The 22,921-nt window shown below is 35.0% G+C and overlaps 1 protein-coding gene and 2 long non-coding RNA genes across 6 annotated transcripts in view; 1 reads left to right on the top strand and 2 right to left on the bottom strand.

Moving 5' to 3' along the window:
• Nucleotides 1-16,640, top strand: part of CEP89 (centrosomal protein 89) — a 27,251-nt gene extending 10,611 nt beyond the window's left edge. The window contains exons 14-19 of one of the 3 annotated variants that reach the window (XM_040571481.1): nt 1,936-2,116; nt 2,768-2,935; nt 3,601-3,742; nt 4,727-4,816; nt 11,004-11,173; nt 14,552-16,640. In XM_040571481.1, the coding sequence (XP_040427415.1) occupies nt 1,936-2,116; nt 2,768-2,935; nt 3,601-3,742; nt 4,727-4,816; nt 11,004-11,173; nt 14,552-14,783 (983 nt within the window). In that variant the 3' untranslated portion in view covers nt 14,784-16,640. Of the gene's footprint in view, nt 1-1,935; nt 2,117-2,767; nt 2,936-3,600; nt 3,743-4,726; nt 4,817-8,939; nt 9,160-11,003; nt 11,174-14,551 lie in introns of those variants that run through there. The other 2 variants (XM_040571482.1, XM_040571483.1) reach the window with 2 other exon arrangements.
• Nucleotides 2,950-9,014, bottom strand: LOC121076857. 2 transcript variants are annotated; one of them, XR_005823760.1, is made up of 4 exons: nt 6,856-9,014; nt 6,591-6,725; nt 4,126-4,193; nt 2,950-3,309 (listed from the first exon to the last, which is right to left on the bottom strand). It is a non-coding gene; the product is annotated as an uncharacterized LOC121076857 (long non-coding RNA). The 2 variants fall into 2 exon arrangements; XR_005823759.1 differs by having other exon boundaries at nt 6,591-9,014.
• On the bottom strand, nt 12,949-19,958 carry LOC121076858. Its single transcript, XR_005823761.1, has 3 exons — nt 18,940-19,958; nt 17,861-18,060; nt 12,949-14,402 (listed from the first exon to the last, which is right to left on the bottom strand). It is a non-coding gene; the product is annotated as an uncharacterized LOC121076858 (long non-coding RNA).
• Between the last annotated feature and the right edge of the window lie 2,963 nt (nt 19,959-22,921).

Genomic DNA, 22,921 nt, shown 5'->3' on the forward strand with positions numbered 1-22,921 from the left:
TGGCAACTACACATTTTACACAATACGTAGTTCTGCAGGTTTTCTGTGGTGGTGGTGTTTTGCTTTTTTACAACAACTTGATACATGCCTACAATGCATAGCTGAATGCAGGTAAGACTACTACGAAGTCAAGCTCTGATTGTCAGCTGATCATGAAAAGGAATGTCAGTATCACTTGTAACTGTATAACTTGTGAACTGTTAAACAGAAGTGCCTTCGGCTCTTTTCCTAATTTGAGAGCACCTTAACTTTTTACAGGTTGATATTTGTGAGGTATTTGTTTATTTAAATGTTCAATTTAGGCTGTCTGTTTCTTCTTGCTTTGTAACCCATGTTTATTGCTAATAAAATGTAGTTGATTATATCGTAAGTAGCATGATACTGTTTAAATTTACATCCATCTGTTAAGTAATGGATCAGTTTGGTTATCTATTGCTGTTTATTAGATGTTGAATTGAATTCAGAACACTGAATGCTTACAAGCAAGACAAGGAATATAATTTCTTAAAAGATTAATTTTTCTACTAATGGTTATGTTTTGTATGAGGAAATTCTTCTGGGTAATTCTTGTTAATAGACTTCGGACTGTGTATCAGGAAGAGGACAGACATGTTACAGTTTAAAATCCTAACACTGAAAGTAAGATTTTTTCAGTAAAGGTTAACTGTTTAAAAAGCAAGATTGAAGGTACGAATTCTGTGAATCTTAATTCACAGATTAGAATGTCCTTGAAAAACATTTAATTATGTATCACTAATATAAAGCTTTTGGAGAGAATACAGTGCCCCCAATCAAGTGTTCTGTTTTCCATGTCTCAAAATAGCTTATCTGGTGCAAATTGGCAGAAAATTCCTACTAGACTGACAGATTTTGTTATTTATTGCTGTAGTTCTCACAAGGAAACAAGAGCCTGACCTTAACTGTTTTGGCAGTGCATTAAGCGATTGAAATACATGCTATAGGAAGAACCTGTGGATTGGTGATCAGAAACTAGAGAGTCTGTAGATGTGTCCTATCTGCTAGACTACAAAACTCATGTTTGATTTCAGGTTCTTTTCCTGAATTAATCAAAATGAGTTAAAGGACTTTTCAGCACAAAATGATGCTTCAATGAGCAAACAGCTCATAGCCCTGAAAAGAGGTAGTCTTGAGTTTGAAGCCTCATGAATAGAAAACTGCCTTTAATCTGATCTCTCGCTTTCCAAGCACTTCCAAAGAATAAAAAGATTATTCTGTCTGAAAAAAAAAAAAGATCACTACCAGTATTAGAAATACACTGAGCTGTGTTCTTTCTTCTGTAAGAAAGAATGTGTTACTAAAGAAAGGAAAATGTTCTGAAACAGACATGTGGCCTTGTTTGAGTTACCTGAAGTCAAAAGAGATATTAGCTGTAGGTAGCTCTGCATCTGTGACTTTTGGTTGGCTCTTTGCTCAACATAGTTTTGTGGGTAGCAGTGTCCTCTCTTGAATTTCTTGGTCAATGTTTTATAGGATTGAGTTATGTTGATAACACCACTAGAATGCGCTAGAGATCAGAAGGGATTCTTTGAATATCCTCTAAGAATCTCTTTTAACCTACCATAAGCCATTCTGAAAAGAATTCTGTCTAGATACTATCTGAAATTTCAGGCTTACTGATTTGAATTGGGGAAAGGCAGATTTCAGTGAAAATCAGACTCATAATAGAACTCTTTGCCTAACTGTGGAAAACTGTGGTACTTCTCCAAAACAAATTGAGACAAAATCCAAACTGTTAGGATTTGGAATCCAAACTGATCAGGATTTTAAAAAAATGAAAAATCCACTGTCACATAATGCTTTGAACAACTATGAATTAATATAGTATTGGTTTAGTTGGAGTTCTAATTATTAGTTTTTTGAATTAGTTGTTATTATTATTATGCTGTAACCATTTTTTCCTTCCCCTCCCAAAAGCTTCAAAATTGACCAAGCAGATAATAATTTTAGAAGATAAGAAACGAAGTCAAGAAGAACAGATAGCAGAGTACCAGAAGCAGTTGGAAGCTTTACGTACTACTTGTGAAGAGCTGAAAGCAAAACTGGATAGCAGAATAGCAGCAGAGGAGCACTTTGCTTTGGTGAATGATTTAAAAAGGTATGAGTTTGTATATGGTGCATAGAGAAACAATTCTGCAAAATATTCACATAAGCAGATCCTTACATGCATACATCACTTTGTAGGTAGGAATATGCCCGTAATTTTTAATCTATAAAAGGTAACTACCAAAGTAAAAAGAAAAGTCAGTATTTCAAAAACATTGTAATTCTAGAAGTAAATCCCAACACTAGAGGCATGAAAATGACATGAAACAGAAGTGCTTTGCATACTTTGAAAAGTATAATTTTTCTGAAGGCTTCCTGTAAATTTGTTTGATTCCAGGCCTACGATAGTTGAAGTTATTGTTTCTTCGTACGACACCTTCCTGAAAAGTTCTCATAATTGCTAGTAATTTCTTTGAGGGGAAAAATATAAGAGGAATGCATTTGGACTAGAAGGTGTATTTTATAATTAAATTTTATAATTAAAAATTATTTTAAATGCAGATAGGATGAATTACTATTACTTTTTCTACATTATGCTTCATTCATGATTTGATGCGTCATCAGATTGTAATACCACTTTTTGACACCACTAAACATTATCAGTGTACCTTTTCCATATCTTTAACATGACTGTCTTACCATAATTTGGTTTTAAAATGAAGCACGTATATATATGACGTGTACTATGTGGTTGGTTTTGCAGCCATTTACAACAGGAGCAGGAGAAAAAGCGCTCTGAGGTGGAAGACCTAATAGGAAAGATAGCATCAGTGCAAGCTCAAAACAAGAAACTGCTTTTAGAGAAAAATAACTTGATGGCGGACAAGAAGATCCTGGAAGCTGATATGGAAATGACACAAAAGACAAACAGGTTTATCTTTTTTTTTCCACTTCATATTACGTTCTCATTTTCTCAATACTTAAATTTCTTAAAAATACCATGGCAGTAATATCTGTAAAAATATATTTTTTTCACATCCCAGTGTCATTTCTACCTGCTGCAGAGCAACCATGTTTCCTCAAATACATCTTTGTCACGCCTATTTGGCCTGCTTGTTGAATAATTTTGCTAAATTTTTTATGTTTTCGTAGACATTTCTGTCTTTACATGCAAATTAAGAATATATCTTCAATGATAGTAGTTAGCTATAATGATTAATCATTTGTGTATTCAGCTGAAGAACAGGATATTCCAGTATTTGCAGACCTTCTCATGCACGTGAGTGGTTCAGAGGTAGAACAAACCTTTCAAAAGTAAAAATAATACTGTTATTTTTCTTAAGAAATATGAGCTTGTAGCCACTGCAGGAATTGTTCTTTTGATTATCTGCTATAATTGCTATTCACACAGCATATTATTAAAAAAAGTTATGGGCAATGATACTTTCAGCACTTTAAATACTTTGAGCCAGTACGTCTTTAACACTATACTTGATTTTTTTTGATACTTGTGCAAGCTGATTTGTACCTACAATGCAAGTTCTCTTAATGCCATTATTAGTTTCCAGTCTGGAGGGTCTCATGTTAATTTTATAGGCAATTAAAGAAGAAAATACGTCTTTTGAAACAGCAGTTGGAGGAAGCAACAGAAAAAGAAGTTGCAGCCCATCACTATCTAACAAACCTTATTGGTTTGGTGGAGAAGATAGCTCAGGAACGTGATCACCTTATTTTTTTGGTAATTACCTTTAATTAATATGGCTTAATTGATGTTTCAGTTTTCCTCCTACTAGAAAAAACTTTTTTAATAATTAAAATTAACAGTAAAAAAAAGCTATAATTCCAGTTGATTGAGCTGTTTAAATGTTTGCAAATAGGGTAGAAGCAACAAAAGATTATTTTATGTAGAGTGGTTGAAAATATGTACTCTAGTTTCTGAAGCCTTTCACTTATTTTTATTTAAATTAATTCTGAGTTAATAGCAGAAATACTCTGAGAGCCTATTCTATTGAAATAGTCTCATTTTAGTAAAACTTTAAAATATCCAGTTTCCTTTGCTACCTGCTAGAATTGGATCTGAACAACCTGTCCCTAATTTAAATCACTGAACTTGAAACCTACCTTGGCAGAAAGTTAGATTGCAGGTATCCTGTACTTAGATAAGCTGGTAAGGTTTCGAATGAGGAGACCTAGAAAACATTAAAAGGGGGGAAGGGGAGAATTTAGAACCAGGCACTAATTATTAGTGAGAGACAATACTGAGCATGATGTCTAAGTAAAAGTCTATTTATTATCATTCTCCCTACTTCAAAATTCACTACTTACAAAGTGATGGAAGCAGGGATAAGCCAAAAGCATTTTGTAAGCCACATGCCGAATTTCTGCCATGAACCCCTGACAATTTCAAGGGTTCTGAGAGACGACTGCTTCTGACCTGGAGGGTCAGCCGTATAAATGGAATCCGTAAACATACGTACATACACCTGTAGATAAATATGCAGAATTGATTTGGTTTGCAATATTAATAGCTACGATCCTTTCAAAATAGAACTGTTTCAAGGTATTATTTTGTTAGTGATCATATTCACAGTCAGTTAATAAATTATTAACTAGACATTATTAGCATAATTTTCAAGATTCTTTCTCCATCTTGGTTCTTAAGACTCAAAACAGAGTAGATTTGTTTTCTTCAATGTATGTAATTTGATATATATGTTTGCAGGCCAGGTGTTTGGAAAATGAAAATCATGGTGTTCTCAACAAAATAGTAGAAGGCAGTCTACACTTAGGAAGGCTGCAAGAAAAAGTTAAGGTAAGCAGTATTTCTAACCTGCTATTACCTGGTATTTTGTAAAACTTTATTTTTTTAAACGAGAGAAGTCAGTAGTAAATCTATGTCAGTGTTTTTATGAAAAGCACTGATTTTATGATTTTTATAAAAATGAAATGGATCATCAGTTTTTGTAAAAGACATTTTCCATTTTGTTTTCGTATTGTGTGTCTGCTAGGTCACTGCATTAACACCATTACTCAGAAAATTATGACAAGTTGTAAAAATGATGAAATACAAATAAAATAGCACTTCTAATTTTTGCTCAGTAATGTAGTCCAATTATTCTTTTTTTTTTGTCCACTCTCTGCTAATGCTTCAACTTGAAATCCTTTGCAATTAGATTTAGAAGTGAAAAACAGATCTTGAGTATACAGTACTTTTATGTGACCAAAGGGTAGGCAATTTAGAAACTCAGAGTATGTTCAATCATCTAGCCTAATACATCACAGGTTATCTTTAGGATTATCTAAGCAAATACAAACCGTAGCATGTAATTGCATTATAACAATGTTTAGTGTGAAATACATTTGAAACTCTTATGTTTTAATATCTTTAGTGCTACAGTTATTTAAGGTAAACACTTAAGCAATAGTGTTTGAGGTATAACCTCACAGTTTTCTAAGCATATGTATATTTTCAGTATTGTGTATCACGTAAGGCAAGAGGTATAGTACTTCAAAGAAATCTCATTTTTCCTTTCATATAAACAAAAATCCTTTAAAAAAAAACAACCACCATCAACTGTTAATGGAAACTAGAAACAGCAATACTTAAAAACATTATTTACAGTCTGCTTAGAAAAAGTGAGAATAAACTACTGGCAAAACTTTGTTGTTCTTAACTTGTGTCAGTATAGGATAGGACTTAAACGGTCAAAACCACCTAATAGAAACTTAAAATATCATGTACTTCTTGTCTATCGTACTAATTGTAACTTTTAGCAAAGTTCAATCACCTTTTTGCTGAGAACACCTTAATTCCTTAAACACCTCCAGTCAAGTAATCCACTTTTCTAAATAGAAGCTTTATTACTTTGTTGTCTCTAGTGATTTCTGAGTTCTGGGTATTCCTTTGTTTTACTTTTTTTTTTTTTAAATCCTAAGTTTAAATACAAACACTGTCAAGTTTTTAGTTTGGTTCTTTTTAATCAGAAGACTTTTCTAATCCTAATATGTCATGCATATCACCCCCCCTGCTTTAAAGTGCTGCCAATAAAAATTCAGGGGAACGTGGAAAGGCAATAAATTCTTTACTTGGAAGATTTGTTTGCCTCCACAGTTCATGCACAATTCTAGCAACCATGAAACTTGAACAACAACATTCTTCAAGATTACACACTTGAATAAAATAGGTTAAAGATCTCATTAGTTTGATTGATCAGCCAGAGGAATACCACTATCAGCTGCTTCAGGGAACTGCAGCTGGAGTAACTGCCCTGTGCACCAAGTTGCAGGGTAAACCTGTTACACGGTATTAAGGCAAAATCTGTCTTCATTGGTAATAGTACTTAAAATGTACTAATTTTTGTAAGAAGGTGATATAACTTCATAGTGTGTGTTACATTAATTGTTATCTTAGAAAGGAATGTTCATTGACTTTTAGCTATTATAATGAGATACAAGATAAGAAGTGTAAAATTTATCATATGAACTAGAGCATACAGTCCTCAGATTAGGATGAGAAAAAAGCTTCTAGCCTACATACAGGTCTGAGTTCCTTAAAAGTGCCGAAAATATAAGGCATCGTAGCTCACCGTTTGGTGAATTCATTGCCTCATATCTCAGTGTCCACAAGCTACTCCAAAACCACGGTGCAGGTCAGATGCGTGGCAGAAAGAGTATGTGTCAAAAGATTTTGTGGGGCTTCTTTCACATCACTGCAAATGTTACTGCAGGAGAAGAGAAAAGGAAGGCTAGGTGGGACAGCCATTCTTCACTGCAAATGTATGGCACATACCTCTGTAGACAGACAGTTGTCATTCAAAAAGCTGGCAGTTCTATTCCCTTTAGATCACTTACCTCTGAAGTCACGTATGCTTTGCAGACAAAGTGGATCTGATTTTTCTGGTCCAGAGTTGTTACTGTTTTGCAAATTCTTTTGGGTAAAGTAAATGAACAAAAATCCCATGTTTTTTGTTGTTTTTCACTGAGAAGCCTCAAAATAAATCAAGATCAAGCAGACCTGTTATTAAACACAAAAATTGTGAAAGCCTTTTAGCAATAACCCTTTATTGAGCTTTAAATTAAACCTAAAACAATGTGTATGTTTAATATGCACAGCTTTATTATCAATTTTAAACTGTGTATGCTTGAGTTAGGTAGCAAATTAAGTAATTCTCTTTATAAGTACCCATTTTTAGTTTGGGACTTAGCAATTACTGAAAACCTTATCAAGTCATTCACTGTACAACATGTTTTGTAGGTTATCAGTACAACCATATAAAACAGTGGAACAGTATCAAATAGGCTGAACACAAATATTCAGAAAAATAATTTTTGCTCAGGAACTATGTTAAGGAAACAAAACATCTTTTGGTATTCTAATTTTGAAAACAGGTTCATTTTTACTGACTTGTTAGATATTTTTTCAGATATACTAAATCATGAAAATATTAAAGCTTACTTGAAGAAATTGTTCTTTACTTGGCTCTTTAAGATTCAACTACCTGATTCTTTGTCATAATTGTTGCAACTCAGAACTCACCTGAAAAAAACTCCTGATTATGGAGCAGAATATTTAATGTAACTTTATCTCCCTTCATCATCAGAAAAGATTCAACTCAAATGTACAAGTTTTTCATTGGTATTCTTTCTGTCTATCTAATTAATCATATATAACATGAACTATCGTGCAATGGGACTTTTTTAAGCATATTACACGCAGCATTTCTGATCTTTTTTGTTTTTTAAACAGTGAGCATGCATTTGATAAAAATGGTTTTGTTTAACGGTTGTTTTAACCTTCAAATATCTCTTCACAGTTGGTTTTCATTCACGTGACAGTGGTCTAAAACTGTTACTTTGGGAACAGGCAATAGTAGCCACCATCTTTTTAGTAAAAAAAAAAAGTTAAAAAAAACAACTCACCATGCTGTTATTTCTCTAGTAGTCACACAATTATTGCGCTTTAACAAAAATACATTTATGCTAAAAGAAAGCTCAAAGAGATCATCAGAAAGCTTTTTGAAGTTAAAGACTGTTAAAAATGCTTATAGCATAAGGGTTAAAGTCTGATTAAGTTATTTTATGGTTCAGTTAAATATTTACCAACTGATTAAAAAAATTCTGCATATCAACTTTATGAAAAGTAGTCACAAATTTCCTGGAAGAGGCACTGGCAGAAGCCGTACATGAGACAAACAGTAAGACTTCAGGGAACAAGACACACCTACAACACCTAGGGTCACTTTTTCAATCACTAGTAAATAGATTGCAACAGGGAGGGAACCGAAGTAAAAAAAAAATATATATCCTATCAGCCATACCAGTATCATAGGTACAGATGATTGCATAGCTTGGAAAAGAGATCTTGATCCAGCTGACTCTGCAAACTCACAGATGCTGACTCAATGCTATGGTCAGCATAGTAATCTAAGGCAGCAGTTTGACTGGAAGTCCTTGTGGAGTCTCTTTGTACTTCCATAATCATAATTACTAAGCAGTTTGATGATTCACAGGAAGAGCTTGGGGAAGTCAAGTTTTTTGGTGTTAAAACTACTTCATCGCAGTTAGAATTCCATGCTGCTCTTTTAATAGGAGTTTAGACATAATGTTTGTATCATTAGGGAGTCCTTCATCTTTGTGCAACTCAATCTCATGGCGACAAAAGGGACAGATAATGCAGGGAGATCCGCCTCCTATAAGTAATATGTTATTCAAACATCTAGCACAAATTCTGTGAAGACAGTTCAAGACTTTGGGTTTACGACTGCAAACATTGTAACATAATAGATTTTGCACTCCAGTTCATCATTTGGGCATCTTTTCTTCTCCTTCAGTGTGAGAGTAAAATCCTTAAATTAGACACACTGTCAAAAAGAAATCATATCAAGTTGTTTCATGGATTCTGAATCTATTTGTAATACTTTTTATCAATGATAAAGTTTTTATAAATATAGGTAGAAGCAACATTTATACTGAAGATATCTGGCCTCTCCCATTGGAATTACATTTTCAGGTAACTTTACCCAGCAGACTGGCTATTTTCTTTTTCCTTCCACTTTGCTACATATCGCAGTTGGAGCACAAAGTTACTGCTAAGAGAAAATGCTAATAGTTTGCTCCAAGCAATTCCTCAACACTAAGGAATTGTTTGTTTCAGAACTGCCTGTAACCATTGCCTAGATTACTTTCTGCATCCTGTCAACTAGTTGCGCACACCAAGGCATATGAATGAACCAAGGGTGCTTCTTCACAGCATTCCTATCAACATTAATCTGCGCTTAGGGAAAGATGCTTTGGATCTAACTTCATGAGACCATAGATTTATTTAAGTCTCTGTACACAGGGCTCTTTTATCTAGAGTGTATTCCTGCTTTTTTTTTTTTTTTGAAAATACAAGGAACACTTCTGACTCATAGCAACTTCAGAAACCCTAAACTATAAAGGAAAAAAAAAGTTTTTATATAACCAAAAAATTAGTTCACACCTAATTATTTAGTTTTACTTTAGATGAAAATCATTTAGCTTAACAGCTCTATTTAAAGCAAGAGTTATACTGGAAAAATGTTCATGTGAACAACATAAATAGCTGCCAAGTAATTCAGTACACATAGTATAAAAGAAATATGGTGCTCAAAACATACCTTTTTGAAATTACTTTATAGGAGTGTAAATTATGTCCTCTTCAGTCCCAGCTGCTATATCCATCATCACTGCTCATCTTGGCTGCTTCCTATATTCCTACAGTGCCATGACCTTGGGCAGACTACCCATTTCAGCTATAGAGGAAAAATAGTACCACTTCCAGCTGTGTTATCCCCTTCTTCCTGCAAATGGTAATCTCCATCAGTCTACTCGCTGTTGCACTTCAGAAAAAAATAATACAAGACTGTCTTGAACAATTCAAATATAGCAGCTGCTGCAAAGGTTCTGTCAGTGCCTGTAGCTGCGTGCCCAGAACCACCCCAACCTGGCTCAGCTCCCCAAAATGAGCAGGGAGCAGTCTAGGGTCAGCCATCCTGCTGAAGTTTTGCTGCTTATGCATTTTACATCAACTTAGTTATAAACGTTCCTAGGAACAAGATAAGAACTATGTATCCCTCACATCTAGTCTCATGTTTTAATCCTTAGGCTAGGAAATGGTGCACTATTGCCCTTTGCACTGATTTTGCAACCATTCTGCACGTATGGCTCAGCTTCAGTTGGCAGAGGAAGAACGAGCATGTCAAGCCAACAATATTACTATTACCTTCAGAAAATGCAATTCCAAAGTGACACATTTGTGAAAAGGATCACAAACTATTTTGCAGTTCTATTGAGTGCTTCCATCCCAAAAAATTCTTATAGCCAATGTCAGACATCACATTCTGCACGTATAACAACAGTTTAAGCACTATGTTTGTAATCACAGGAAAAAAGCTGTTATTGGATAATGTCTGTTTCTGTCAAGAGAAAAGCAGCACATAGAAATGTGTAAGAACACCTGACAAGCCCTATTTTTTCAGTTCCTCATATGGTTATGTAATTGAATGGAGAAGTTATTTCAGAAAGCACTAGACCTGTATATTTGGTTATTACTGCCAATAAGCATAAATGACTTGTGCCATCAGTAAACAGAATGAACTATTACGTGAAACAGTAATATGTTTTAAAACATGAAGCTACTCTGTTCTACCTCTTAGTATTAAGATTAAAGAACAGAACACACTTTTTTATAGCATGCATGGATAAATATCACTGTTGGACAACTGGTAAGCACCATGTGGCTTTCAGCAAACTGATATAGTAGAAGGTGTCCCTGCCCAAGGCAGGTTGCAAAATACAAGTGTAATGCCTTCAAATTAACAAATAGGTTAAAAAAAAAAAACATACACATAAGCAACCTACCTGATGTATTTAAGCAAGGCATCACTGATCAAACTGCTAACTCTCTCTCAGCTTCTTTTGTTGGTAGTAAGTTGTTCTTATTTCTGCTGTCATCACATTTTTCCTATTAATTTTTACAGCTCTATAAAAAGAAAGCAGCTGGGAAGCTTGGAGATATCAGTCTCAAAATGACTGAGCAAGAGAAAGAATTTGCCGGGAAGACTGCTCAGTACCAGCAAGAACTGAAGCACCTGCAGCGTTTGCTGGAAGACAAACAGGAAACCCTTAATGAAGTGCTGCAGCAAAAAAGGTATGTCAGTCATAGGCAGAAGTAATCCAATTAGATATAACAGGGAAAAACGGGGTCGGGGCAGTCAACTCTGCACAGCAGAAAGCTCTTGTTTTCCAACAGAGCCTCAAACAGTATATTATTTTCTCATTCCTGTTATAGCTATACTGAAAATGCTGAAATACTCTTAATTCCATCCATCTCAACTCCAAAAAACACCCTTTGAAGGAGAAATTTATTCTTACAACTTTTTTAATATCAAGAAAATACGTATGAAAAATACCAATCTGAGCCTAGTCTCTGATGATTTAGGAGACTAAAAATAATCAAGACATATGTTAGTTATTTAATAGCATCTTCTACTGAAGGCTGAACACTTTCCTGTCCTCCCGCCTCAACAGATTTTAGACTACTAGTAAAGTAATGAATCTAATGAGTACACATTTGATGGATTTCCTTTTGAATCTACCTTACCATTTTGTTAACAAGTTACAGATTTGTCACTTTCAGAATGAAAAAAAACAACATTTAACTGATTTTTATAAGACTATGAACAGCAGTCAAGCTGTACTATAAGCTACTTCATCCCAGGCATGCCATTTGTGCTATAGAGCTCAAAAACCTATTGATTTGTATTGGCATTCCTAATGTTGAACAACAGTATCTCAAATAATTACATTTATGGCCTAATATATTAAAAGTTGCATTATGATTGTTCTCTAACTGTTGGTAGTACTTATATGTGCCAGTACGGCTTGCAAGTGAAACATGAACACATTTTAAATTATATTCAAGAAAAAATATACTTAAGGTTATCCTTTAAACCTTTAGCTTTTTCTCAAAGTATAAGAAAGGCAATCTAAGACAGTGACAGATTCACTGCTGCTCTAATCTGCTGACTAACAAAGTAGGATTGCTCTTGTGAAGCTCTACAAGGTTTGTAAGTAGAATGATGCTGAAACACTGGAAAACTTCAAAAAAACCAGTATGTAGTACTGGAAGTCTTCTAAATAACACACAATACAAGTTAAATGAAAATGTACATTTAGCAGATGGAGAAAATTAAGCATATAGTTGCAGAAATACTAAAAACATATACAAACTCATTTTTGTGGGAAGGACAAAAAGACTACCCCTCCCCAACACAAGCAGAACGTATTTTTAGCTTTTGATTGGGTCAGAATGTTAAAACAAAAACCTGCAGAGACAAAACCCCACACCTTTCTAACTACAATTAGACTGTGACTGCTGTTCCTCAGATGCTCACCAGAAAAAAAAAGAACTATAAAAGCTGTCTATTATGCCACACTGAAGACTTTCTTCTGACTGTAGTATATTGTGTGCAAAGCAAGGATTATCTGCAATATGCTTCCTTGACAACAACATGATTTGACTGCTCAGTCCAAAGGAAAGTCAGCAAACACTTTCAGATTCTGCACGTCAGCTTTGTTTAAAAATTAATCCTCCAAGAAGCATTCAGATACACCATTTCTTCTATATGCATGCTTTCTTGATACTGATGTCATTCTAACCACATTGGTGCTTTTAAAACCTCTCTTTGAACTTTTTTTTTTTCAAAAATTGATGCGGTTGCTATTGAACTGTATTTGTAGAGTGATAATGAGTATAGCTTGGATGGTCTCATACCTGTCCCATTTGTCAGCCTTGCTGACAACATTGAACTACAACTCAGAATTCAGTGATCTTTGGTTTTATCTTTTTACTTCTGACTTTCCCTCAGGATCATATGAGCATTAACAATTCAACAAGTTTTTTTTAAAAAAGAGAGTGTTGACCTTATAAAGTAGATAAGCAAACTCAGGGTAAATCTCAGGATGGCTTGCAGGGGAAGTTCAATCATACAACTTTTACTCTTTGTGCCTTACATCCCCCAAAATATAAGCTGAGAATAGCTGCCTTTGTAAAGTATTTTGAAGCATATACTGAGTAATTGGTAGTATTATCAGACACCCTTATCATTGTGTCAACAGGAAGTACAATTCTTGAAAACCAAGTCAGCTACAGTTTTGATGTTTGAAAAATGAGAGAGTGCTTCTCAATTAGCTTTTTAGAGACCTGGCAGAAATGGAAAGCTCCAAATCATTAATGTAGCTTCAAGTGTTCCTGGGCAGAGTCTCGGGGATACTCTTAGCAACTGTACTGCCTTCACCTACCTTATTTTGCTTTAATTCAATTCTTAAGATCACCACTACCACCTGAAGTTCATTCCAAGCAATATGATGAAGATAATCCTAATGCCTTTTCAGTAAGGTATTTTTCTGATTTCTGTCTTTATATCCACTCATAAGGTGAGACACAGAATGAGCTACTACTATTTCAAGGCCACTTTTTACCACTTCTTTCTCAATGGGAAGTGTAATTGATCTTGAAGGATCCTATAAGAAGTGCTGATTATACAGTTGCTAGTACACATCTTTTGCCAAAAATGTAATTTGACAGCACTGAATCTTACGTTTATGTTTTACAGAGGTTTCTTTCTCATTTTTAGAAAGTGGTATTCACTTTCACTATTCAGGAGAATTTGTGTAAAGGGCTAGCAGAATTCTACAGTGTTAAGATGTGTGCTCATTTTCCATGCAATGCTTTTGTTTTTCACTTCAAGCGATCTCAATTTTCTGATTAAATTGTATTTTGACGTATACTAGAAGTGAGTCAGAGGAAACCCAAATGCTTAACCATGACCAGATATAACTCACTAAAAAGTCTGTGGCTAGAATATACTGCATTATTAAACAGCGTTAGCTGCCATGCTCACAAATAACCTTTTTCTTGAGAAGAACAATAAAGAATTCATTTATGCTTAGGCGGTCAGAGAAATTAGCATACAAAGAATGACATAATGCCTTCAGGACTGTCCTTCATATCCCCACTCACCACCACTAACTAAAACAACCCAAAAGTTGACATCGCTTCTGTTTGGCCTCCACAAAGAGGCATGTAGCTGAGCACAATCTGAACTGACCGTCTGTTTGAGCAGACTTTTTTTTAGCCTCTGAGTGAACAAGATACAGAACTCCTGGCATCTGGCAGAAGAAAAGCGCATGTGTTACAGAAACATACCTATTACAGGAAGCAGAATTGCAGTCACAACAGAGCCTGATTCGAAGACAGTCATAATATTTGAATCTCACAAGCACTGCTCTTTTGGGTAGACTTAATCCAACTCATTATGTGGGTCAGAATCTTCTTTTTCCTGATCACGTCCTCTCTTAACATTATATTTACCGGCCTTTAAAAAAAAAAAACACACTAATTTCAATCAGAACATTTCAAGCATCTAAATACATACATCGTATAATTTGCTTATGCATGTACTGTAATTACATACTGCAGACAAGTGGTTTTAAAATTAAGAATGCTGTTCATTTTTTTTCCTAGAAAAGTGGAAGGTGAACTTGAAGTCATTTGGGAATCCACATCCAAAGAAAACAGGAGAATGAGAGAACTCTTACATAAATCTCTGGGAAAAAACGACATGTGGAATACTGTCACAGTTCACGAGTCATACTTGGATGAAGTCTCTCAGAAGGACCTGGTTTATAGACATGATTTTAGCTATTGTGATGTGAAACCATCACCTACTAAGAATGAAATTCACCAAGAATCTTAGTGATAAGAATAAAGATGCCTAAAGCATATCACCAAAGATAGGATTATCACAGAAGAACAGAGAACTATGTGCCTGAATTTGACTTTTTCAACAACACAATGCAGTAGCCTCTTCACACATTTACCCTCTTCATTTTTTTTTTTTAAGAGTCCTCAAAATGACAGCAAGATATTCTCCAGCTACAGCAATATTAGCGTAATTCCAGGCTAAAATTTAACTTCATTTTTTAAAGAAAAGGCTGTTCCTTATTCAGGCAAGATGTGGTACAGCTCTAAATTAACATAAGTCCACAAGTACATAGTTAACAAATTAAAAAATAATAATGATTTAGCTTGAAGTTCTAACACAGAAACAGCACATAGAATGTGCTATAAATAAACTGAACAGGAAAAGAGAAAACCTCCATGAGATAATGTCTCATATATATTATATATTTTAATTAAAAGGCCAAATTTCAGTCGTTTCTCCACAAACTGTCAAATAAAATATAGATCATGACCAAAGTTGAAAAAAAAAACGGTGTTGTCTGTTCTCTTTGCTGGTGATGAAGCATCCTGACATTCTGTGTTTCAAGGATGTTCTTAGATTGAATTGCCAGCCAAAAATCTTGTTTTCTCATGGACGGAAATATTTGTGAAGCAAAGAGGACAGAAACATCCTCATGACAACTTGTGGTGCCTGAATGCACAGTTGTCCACGAAGTAGATTTAAAAGAGCCCAGGCCTCAACAAGTTTCCTATCGTAGTTTTGCCAAAGGGATAAGAACCTGGCAGAGGATGCAGTCCTCCCTCCAAATTGAGTGGTCTTTCTCACTTCCAATTCAGTAGCTTTGCAGGAAGCCAGAATTATTTTTTCCAGAGCATTCTCTGCAGCAATGCTAGTCCTTAGATTAGTATGATAACACATTTGCCTTTATTTTCATAATAAATGTTTTTCAACAATACTGCACATCAATACTGAAGCAATATGGAGTATGACTTTCATTTTGGAATTCACATGCAATTTTGTGGACTAGCTTTTTGTTTGTTGCTTCATTTCTGTAACAAAAACCTAAATGGAACCAGAAAAATTTAACAACACAATCTATGACCAGCAGTTCTGTAACATTAGAAATATGAAGCATCTCATCAACTTTGATCAAAGTTAATGAAAAGAGTTGAAAAAGTGAAATACTAAAAGGAATACATACTGTGACTGTCAGGGACTAGAAAGTTTTTAGCTTTCCTGAGGCATTTTCATTCACAGTAAGGTAGACCCACGACGAATCAATATTGGAGATTTATCAGTATTTTGAAAAAAAAAAATACTTAAAAATTAGACGCATTTTTAAGTTGTAAAACATGCTCCCCCAAACATACATCAACAGCATTGAAGTGAAGTGCCTGTAAAAGTCACCCAAGGTAGATGCTAAACTCTGGATGTGAACAACAAACACGGTTAAGAAGCTTTAAGCACTTTTACAACTTGCCATTACAAATCAAATGAGATGCAATTACATGCTATTTGAAAATTGGTGTTATAAAAGTGAAAGGTTATCTAGTGTAAAAAGTTGATTGACACTGGATTGTCAGACTTTCCAAATACGGTACAAAATGCAGCGTCTCCTCCCTGTCACTGCTTAATCTATTTATCATGCAATATAATATTTATCACGAAGGCACTAACTGCTATCTGGAGGTACCACCTAGGCAGACTTCTGTCCAACTGGTCTGAGAGAAGTTTTGGTAGTATTTCAGAATGATGATTGAAGTTGCACAGAATCGTGACAACTAGCCAGAGAACACCTAATTTTTCTACTTACCAGAACTGTGTACACTTTTATTTAATATGAATTCAATAAAACTGTTTTTTTTTTTTCTACTACTGGGAAGAGAGTTCCTTCACTCTGTCCTTAGGTTAATATACCTATAAACACAGTTGCTAAGTTACGTTTTATTGCAACTTGGATTAGGTAAATAAATTCAGCCTGAACCAAAGGAAAATGCAATGTAACCAACACAGACACTGAATGAAAGATAGATGGGCTGAACTTAACTTCCAATACAAGGACCTTTTATTTCACATACTGAATATAAGTGGAGCACACTTTTTTCATATATTGCCTTAGAACACGGCATTTATCCAGCAGAAGCCTTGATATAAGCCAACTCACAAAAAAAAGTTACAGAAAACTTTGGTTTCATTTGAAATCAGAAAAAAAGGGTTTTAAATGGGCTAGGTTAGAATTAAATTACCATGTGGAAGACTGAGAACTTGTTTGTTTATCAATACCAAATATATGCTGTCACAGAAACACAAGATCCATCTTTTTGTAATTAATAGACATTCCTTATCTTCTTAATTTCTCATTACAAATTAATTCCATAAAGATGATCAATGAAACAATGTTTTTACACCATGATAAAACAATCATTGAATCAGATGCTAGTGCTGGAAAGTGTAAACGGTAACATATATTCCTGTCAAGGAAGCGATTGATACCAACAGTGCTTCTGAAACTTATTTTTATTTTGTAAAGGAGCAGGAAAAACAGACAGATTATAAGTAAAGGGATAATAGACAAGAACAGAGAAATAAATGTTTCTCACAAGGGTGTGGAGTATCAGCTTAAGAATGCAGAATCAGCAGATCTCAGGTATGGCAACCAGGAACTTCACGTGAAGTGACCGTGCAAGACAGTATTACACAGTTTTATTTTAACTGTTAAGTATGACTACCATCTGTTCCTTTTTCCTCTTAAAGTCATATTAAAACTAAACAAAACAAAAACATTGTGTGGTGGAAGATTAACGTTTGGGAGGTCTGACTAAGAAGTTCATGCTAACAAAAGGGACATTCCCTTTGGCCAAAAACTAGCAGTCTCTCATTTCTATCTCCCGTCTGAGCTATAATACTGGGTGTGCCACTCCTAGAGGCCCCACCACAGCGTCAACTGCGACAGTTAACAAGATATTTAAGAAGTCCATCCCTCCCAGGAATGCTACTTGGCCTTATTAACATAGAAATGATTATCTGAAGTCCATTCTTCCTAAAGAATGCACACCTGACTTTGTTAAGGTTAGAATGATTTTCCTTACCTCCTTTTCTCTGAAACAGTATGGAAGTCGAGTCTCTGCAGCCACTGGGAAGAAGGGGAGATATCGTACTTGCATTATTATGCACTTGGAGTACTGATATTCCCCGACACTGGCTACCTCGTGCTTCAAATGATTGATTCTTCTCCATGGTCATTAGCTTCACGTTGCAGTAGTCAACAAGAAGATAGGAAGGCGAGGAGCTATACAAGTCAGAAGCAAACAAGTCAAGTTAGGGTAAGATTTGAACGTGAACCAATGAGAAATAACTGCTGGTATGTGTTCTTCCCTTTAAAACAGTATCAGATTCTTTTAACTGAGGATTAATTGTGGTCTGAAAATCAAAGGTAAAAGGAAGCGTACCACTTTCACAACAAGTGTGGGTCTATCTACATTTTGTCATCTTCACTGTTGTAATCATTTTGCATACATATATGTACAAGTATTCTGAACACTTTAATGCTTATTGATTCTCCTCCCCAGCAGTCATATGATTTTGATCATCTTGTAATTCCTACCAGAAGCACACTTTGAACTGCTTTGATAAAATACCTTGCCACATAAACCCAACCCAACCAGGAGAAAGTATCTTTAAGGGCTTTGATGTAGTTGTACAGTGCATAAAACAACAGGACTCTGCTCCTACTTAGGGGTTGCTGCCACGCTGCTACTATACAAATGGATTGGAGCCACAAAAGTTTTTAGTAGTAGGAACTCTGTTGTTCTTTTTCGGACTTTGTATATAAAATTGTAGTTTTCAGAGTTGCTCCTACTAAGCCTGTGATCCTTATGAATGGAGATAATGACAATGGCCATAGATCATTTAATATTTGAATGCTCTTCAAATCCAAAGCTGCCACATTCCACTACACTGAGCTCTTTACAACAGGATAAGCTAAGAAAAAATGAACATCTACTAAACTGAGTACTGGTATAAAAAACAAGAGCATGAAAAAGTATGCAAAATGGGCAAGGGTTATAATATAAAAGCAGTACTTGATTTCAATATGGTATCAATGTCTACCAATTTCTGTTTTGGTAGCAAGAGATGTTATACTTTTACATAAAGAAAAAGTACTCACTGTGTAACAAAGTACCTTACACCTGCTGGCTGCTTCTTTTGCATTTATGTTTATCACATACCACCTCACAACTGGTAAAAATTCTTTGGCTAGCACCTGTAAAAGAACACACAACTAACCTGTACCAACAAAGCAGGAGGGCCACGTTCACCCTGATTCAGCGGAGTAGGTAGTTAAATGGAAAAAAAAAAAGGGCAAAAAACACAAAAGAAAAACTCAACAGCTTAATAATCTGTGCAAAATGTAAAGATATTACTTCTTACACTGTTAGACATGACTGCAGTTTGACCTCCAATTAACTACTAGGATCTCATTATTTTACCTTTTCTCCACAGAGTGAAAGAGAACTCCCACTCCAACTTGTTTTTAATTCCCTAATAGTATGTAATACTAGCCATTGACCAGTTTGTTTCCACTCCTGCTACTATGCACAAAAATGTAATGGTGCTAAACCAAAAGAAAACTAAAAATCTGACATCTACCGTTCGTCCTCTTTGGAGGGAGCTTCGTGGAAATACAAAGTTCCAGATTTCTTCTCTAACTAACACGTGAAAACTACGGAAGTAACAAAACTTGTAATCATTCTTCACTTTTCTGTTAACATCCAAGGATGGAAATAAATTACTTCAGTAACCTTTGAGCCAAGGCAAACTAAGTAATGGGATGAAGTTCATGACAGAAAACAGCACTGGGAAAAAGTATTGAAGGCAAAATCAAAAAACTGTAAAACAACTGCCTTTAAGTCAAAATCCCGAAGATGACAGAAGCCTTCTATCACACATTTATGTTGTACTTGTTTTCTAAATTTCAACTACTACCATGTACTTCATAGACACTATATGGATATTGTAAACCTTTGAAAACTGTACCTCCCACAGCAATCAAATAGACAAACAAAGGTCTACTTTTACCTCTCCAGCTTGCATGATTTGCATAGAAATCACTTTGTACATACCAAAGCGTATGCTGTGAATCCTGCTCAATATTCACAGACATGAATTAACAAAAAAAAAAAAAAAAAAACACAAAAAAGCACACCATTCAAGATGCTTTCTATCAGCAACAACAAAGCAACCACGAAAGCTTTTCATGATTCAAACTGTTATGTCTTATTAAGCTTTTTCAGTAGAATCCATTTGTTCCAAATTCCCTCCTTTGCTAGGTATTGTTTTCAACACAACAGAAAATCTAGAATCACTGAAAAATTCCCTTAGAAAGAAAATTTAAGGTAAATCTTTCTTGCTTCAGTTTAAGTGCAAGACCTCTAGTCCTATCCACCATGGACATGGAGAAAGGATTATTCCCTTCCTCTCTCTAAGATTCTATTAACCATCCATCCAAAGCAAAATAATTTCATATGTGCTTTGCAGCTTGCATTCCTGTTCTGATCACACGTACCACACAGATGTCTTTGTCACAACAGCACAATGATGACCATTTCTGGTGAAATATGGAAGTTTTTTTCTCCAGTCACTGCACTGAATTCCCTCAAGAACTGCTGCTAACCTGCTGTTCCCATCCCTGACCTGTGCAGTTGACTACTCTTGTCTACACGCTGCACCTTGTCACAGTCCTCCTTGTCTTATTTACTTTTAAAGATCATTTTCCAAGCTTTCAAGATGATTTTGAATTCTTACTTTGCATTACAACATCCTCCCTATTTTGTACTGTTCACTAATCTGTATATTCATAGTATTTTCTGTCAGCTGCAACATAAACATGACCAGTGAACAGAACAGACCCAGGAAAAACTCCTGCAAGGAGAAAACTTTTCCAAGCCTGACAGCAAGTCACTAATTCTTTCTTCCTCACTTTTTCCAATTAATTTTCATCTACTCCATTACAGACTTTTAAAATGTATTTTTTAGTCCTTGCCACCCCAGTTTGTTGGTGAAAATACGAAGGCAGTCTCACCAATAAAAGCCCTTCTAAAATTGATATTCTTCCCTATCCATTTGGCTTATTATTTTGAGAAATAAAACCAGATTTAGTCTGACTAGTAAATTCATACTCACTGCAACAAATTCCTTCATAGTCCAGTGCCATAGCTGTTACTGCCCGACACTACAGTAATAGAAAGAAACAAACAGAATAATCTTTCTTATTTGCATAAGCACCACAGCTTTATGCATCCTTAAAGTGCTGAAATGAAGAATTAGCTATCCTGATCTAGGTAAATCATCACCTTGTAATCAGAAACAAGTTCCAAACACACTCAAGTGTGAATGTGTTGGAACTTTGCATAATCGAGTAAATGAGTTTGGTTAGTACATGAGTATTAAAGCAAACTGTGCCTAAAAAAAAAACAAACAAAAAAACCACAGGACTTTGTGATGTTTTAAAATCATGTTTCTCGGCCTTGTTTCGTAGTTACTCAAATAAACACATACTCTTCTAAATAAATTATTTGACCATTTTATTCCCATGCCAATTTATCCTTTCACAAAACAAAGTATAAAAAGGGAAAGTGCTTCAATTCTTATCAAGAAACTGAGAAAATTCCAGAATTTGTAAAAATGCCGTCACATTAAAGTTTAATTTCTCCATTTATAGACCGCATTCTGTTTGTAACAAGGCGTTATTTTCCCTAGGAAGTATTTGGATCAAATAACCTGATCATAAATTGAAATGCAAACACTACTACCACCTTTCCAAAAACAAACAAACAAAAACACTGGAGAGGCTGAGGTAAACCAAAGCAATTCAGATGCATTTTCCAAATATTGTTAAAATATACTGGCATTACTACTCTGTTTTCAGAGCAGAGTATCATATACTCGGAGCCTCAGTTATTGTACAGATATCAGAGAGATTCTGCTGCTCATACACATTAAGATAAGCATGCCCTATAGTGTCCTGGGGACCACGGGTCATTCATTTTCTAATATATAGCTTATGAGGAAGCTTCAGGTAAGAAAAGTATTATCTATAGATGTTGATGTCAGGTACTCTGAAATGCTTATCATTAACTCAAGGTAAAACAGAAGACATGCAGATATTTCAGTGTGGTTTTTTGCAATGATTACCAGAAAGTGTGCTATAAATTGTATACAATATCAAGTAATTCCTTCCTGAAATAACTGGACATATGCTGATTCAGAAGTCATTTAGACCCAGCTGCTTATCTTTTCCCTTCCTATGTTCTTAAGCAATGAAGATGTTGCATCTTTCTAGCTAGAACATTACTCTTCAATAGCTCAGAAGAGAGAACCTCCTAAAATTCTTCACCATGAAAAACTCATGCCACTATATGGACAAACTGAATCAAGTGTTCTACGAGTTTTTCCTCTGGAATTACAAATCCCTGGCTGGATAGGCACAGATGTGCCACTTAGAATACCTCAGCACTCATCCCACTCTGCAAACCTAATGGAAACAAATGTGATAAAAAATTCTACAGTATCCATCAGCTTGAGTACAAAAGAGCAGACGCACTTTGAGGACTTCTTTACCTTTAAAAATGTGGTTTCTCAGTAAGTGACATCTCCCGATTTTTTTAGCTCAGATTTTTTTCCTGTGCTAAATTAATTTCAACATATTTATACACAATCTGAAGATCTCATATCATAGTACTTAAAAGTTTCTTTACACATCAAATATTTGGTTTTGATAAATTTAAAATTAAACTCAGATTTATATATCAGAAACGTCAGAAATCAAACCTGTCCCTAAACACAACATACAGCATTACTTACTTATTGGTAGTGGTTGTTGGATATATCCTGAATTTCAGGATATATCCTGATATATCAGGATATTCCTTCGAGCAGGTGCCTGCTCTAAGGAACTTGCTTTGGCAGGGGGGTTGGACCCGATGATCTTTCGAGGTCCCTTCCAACCCCTTCAATTCTGTGATTCTGTGATTCACCACAAAGACGTGAAATGATTATTATTTGAAAGAACAGTAAACACTTATTTTGAAATTAATAATTATGATGCCAAGAAAAAACATCTACATACTGAGATTATTAAAACCCTTCAA

The sequence above is a fragment of the Cygnus olor genome, chromosome 12, assembly GCF_009769625.2.
Source record: "Cygnus olor isolate bCygOlo1 chromosome 12, bCygOlo1.pri.v2, whole genome shotgun sequence".
Lineage (NCBI taxonomy): Eukaryota > Metazoa > Chordata > Aves > Anseriformes > Anatidae > Cygnus > Cygnus olor.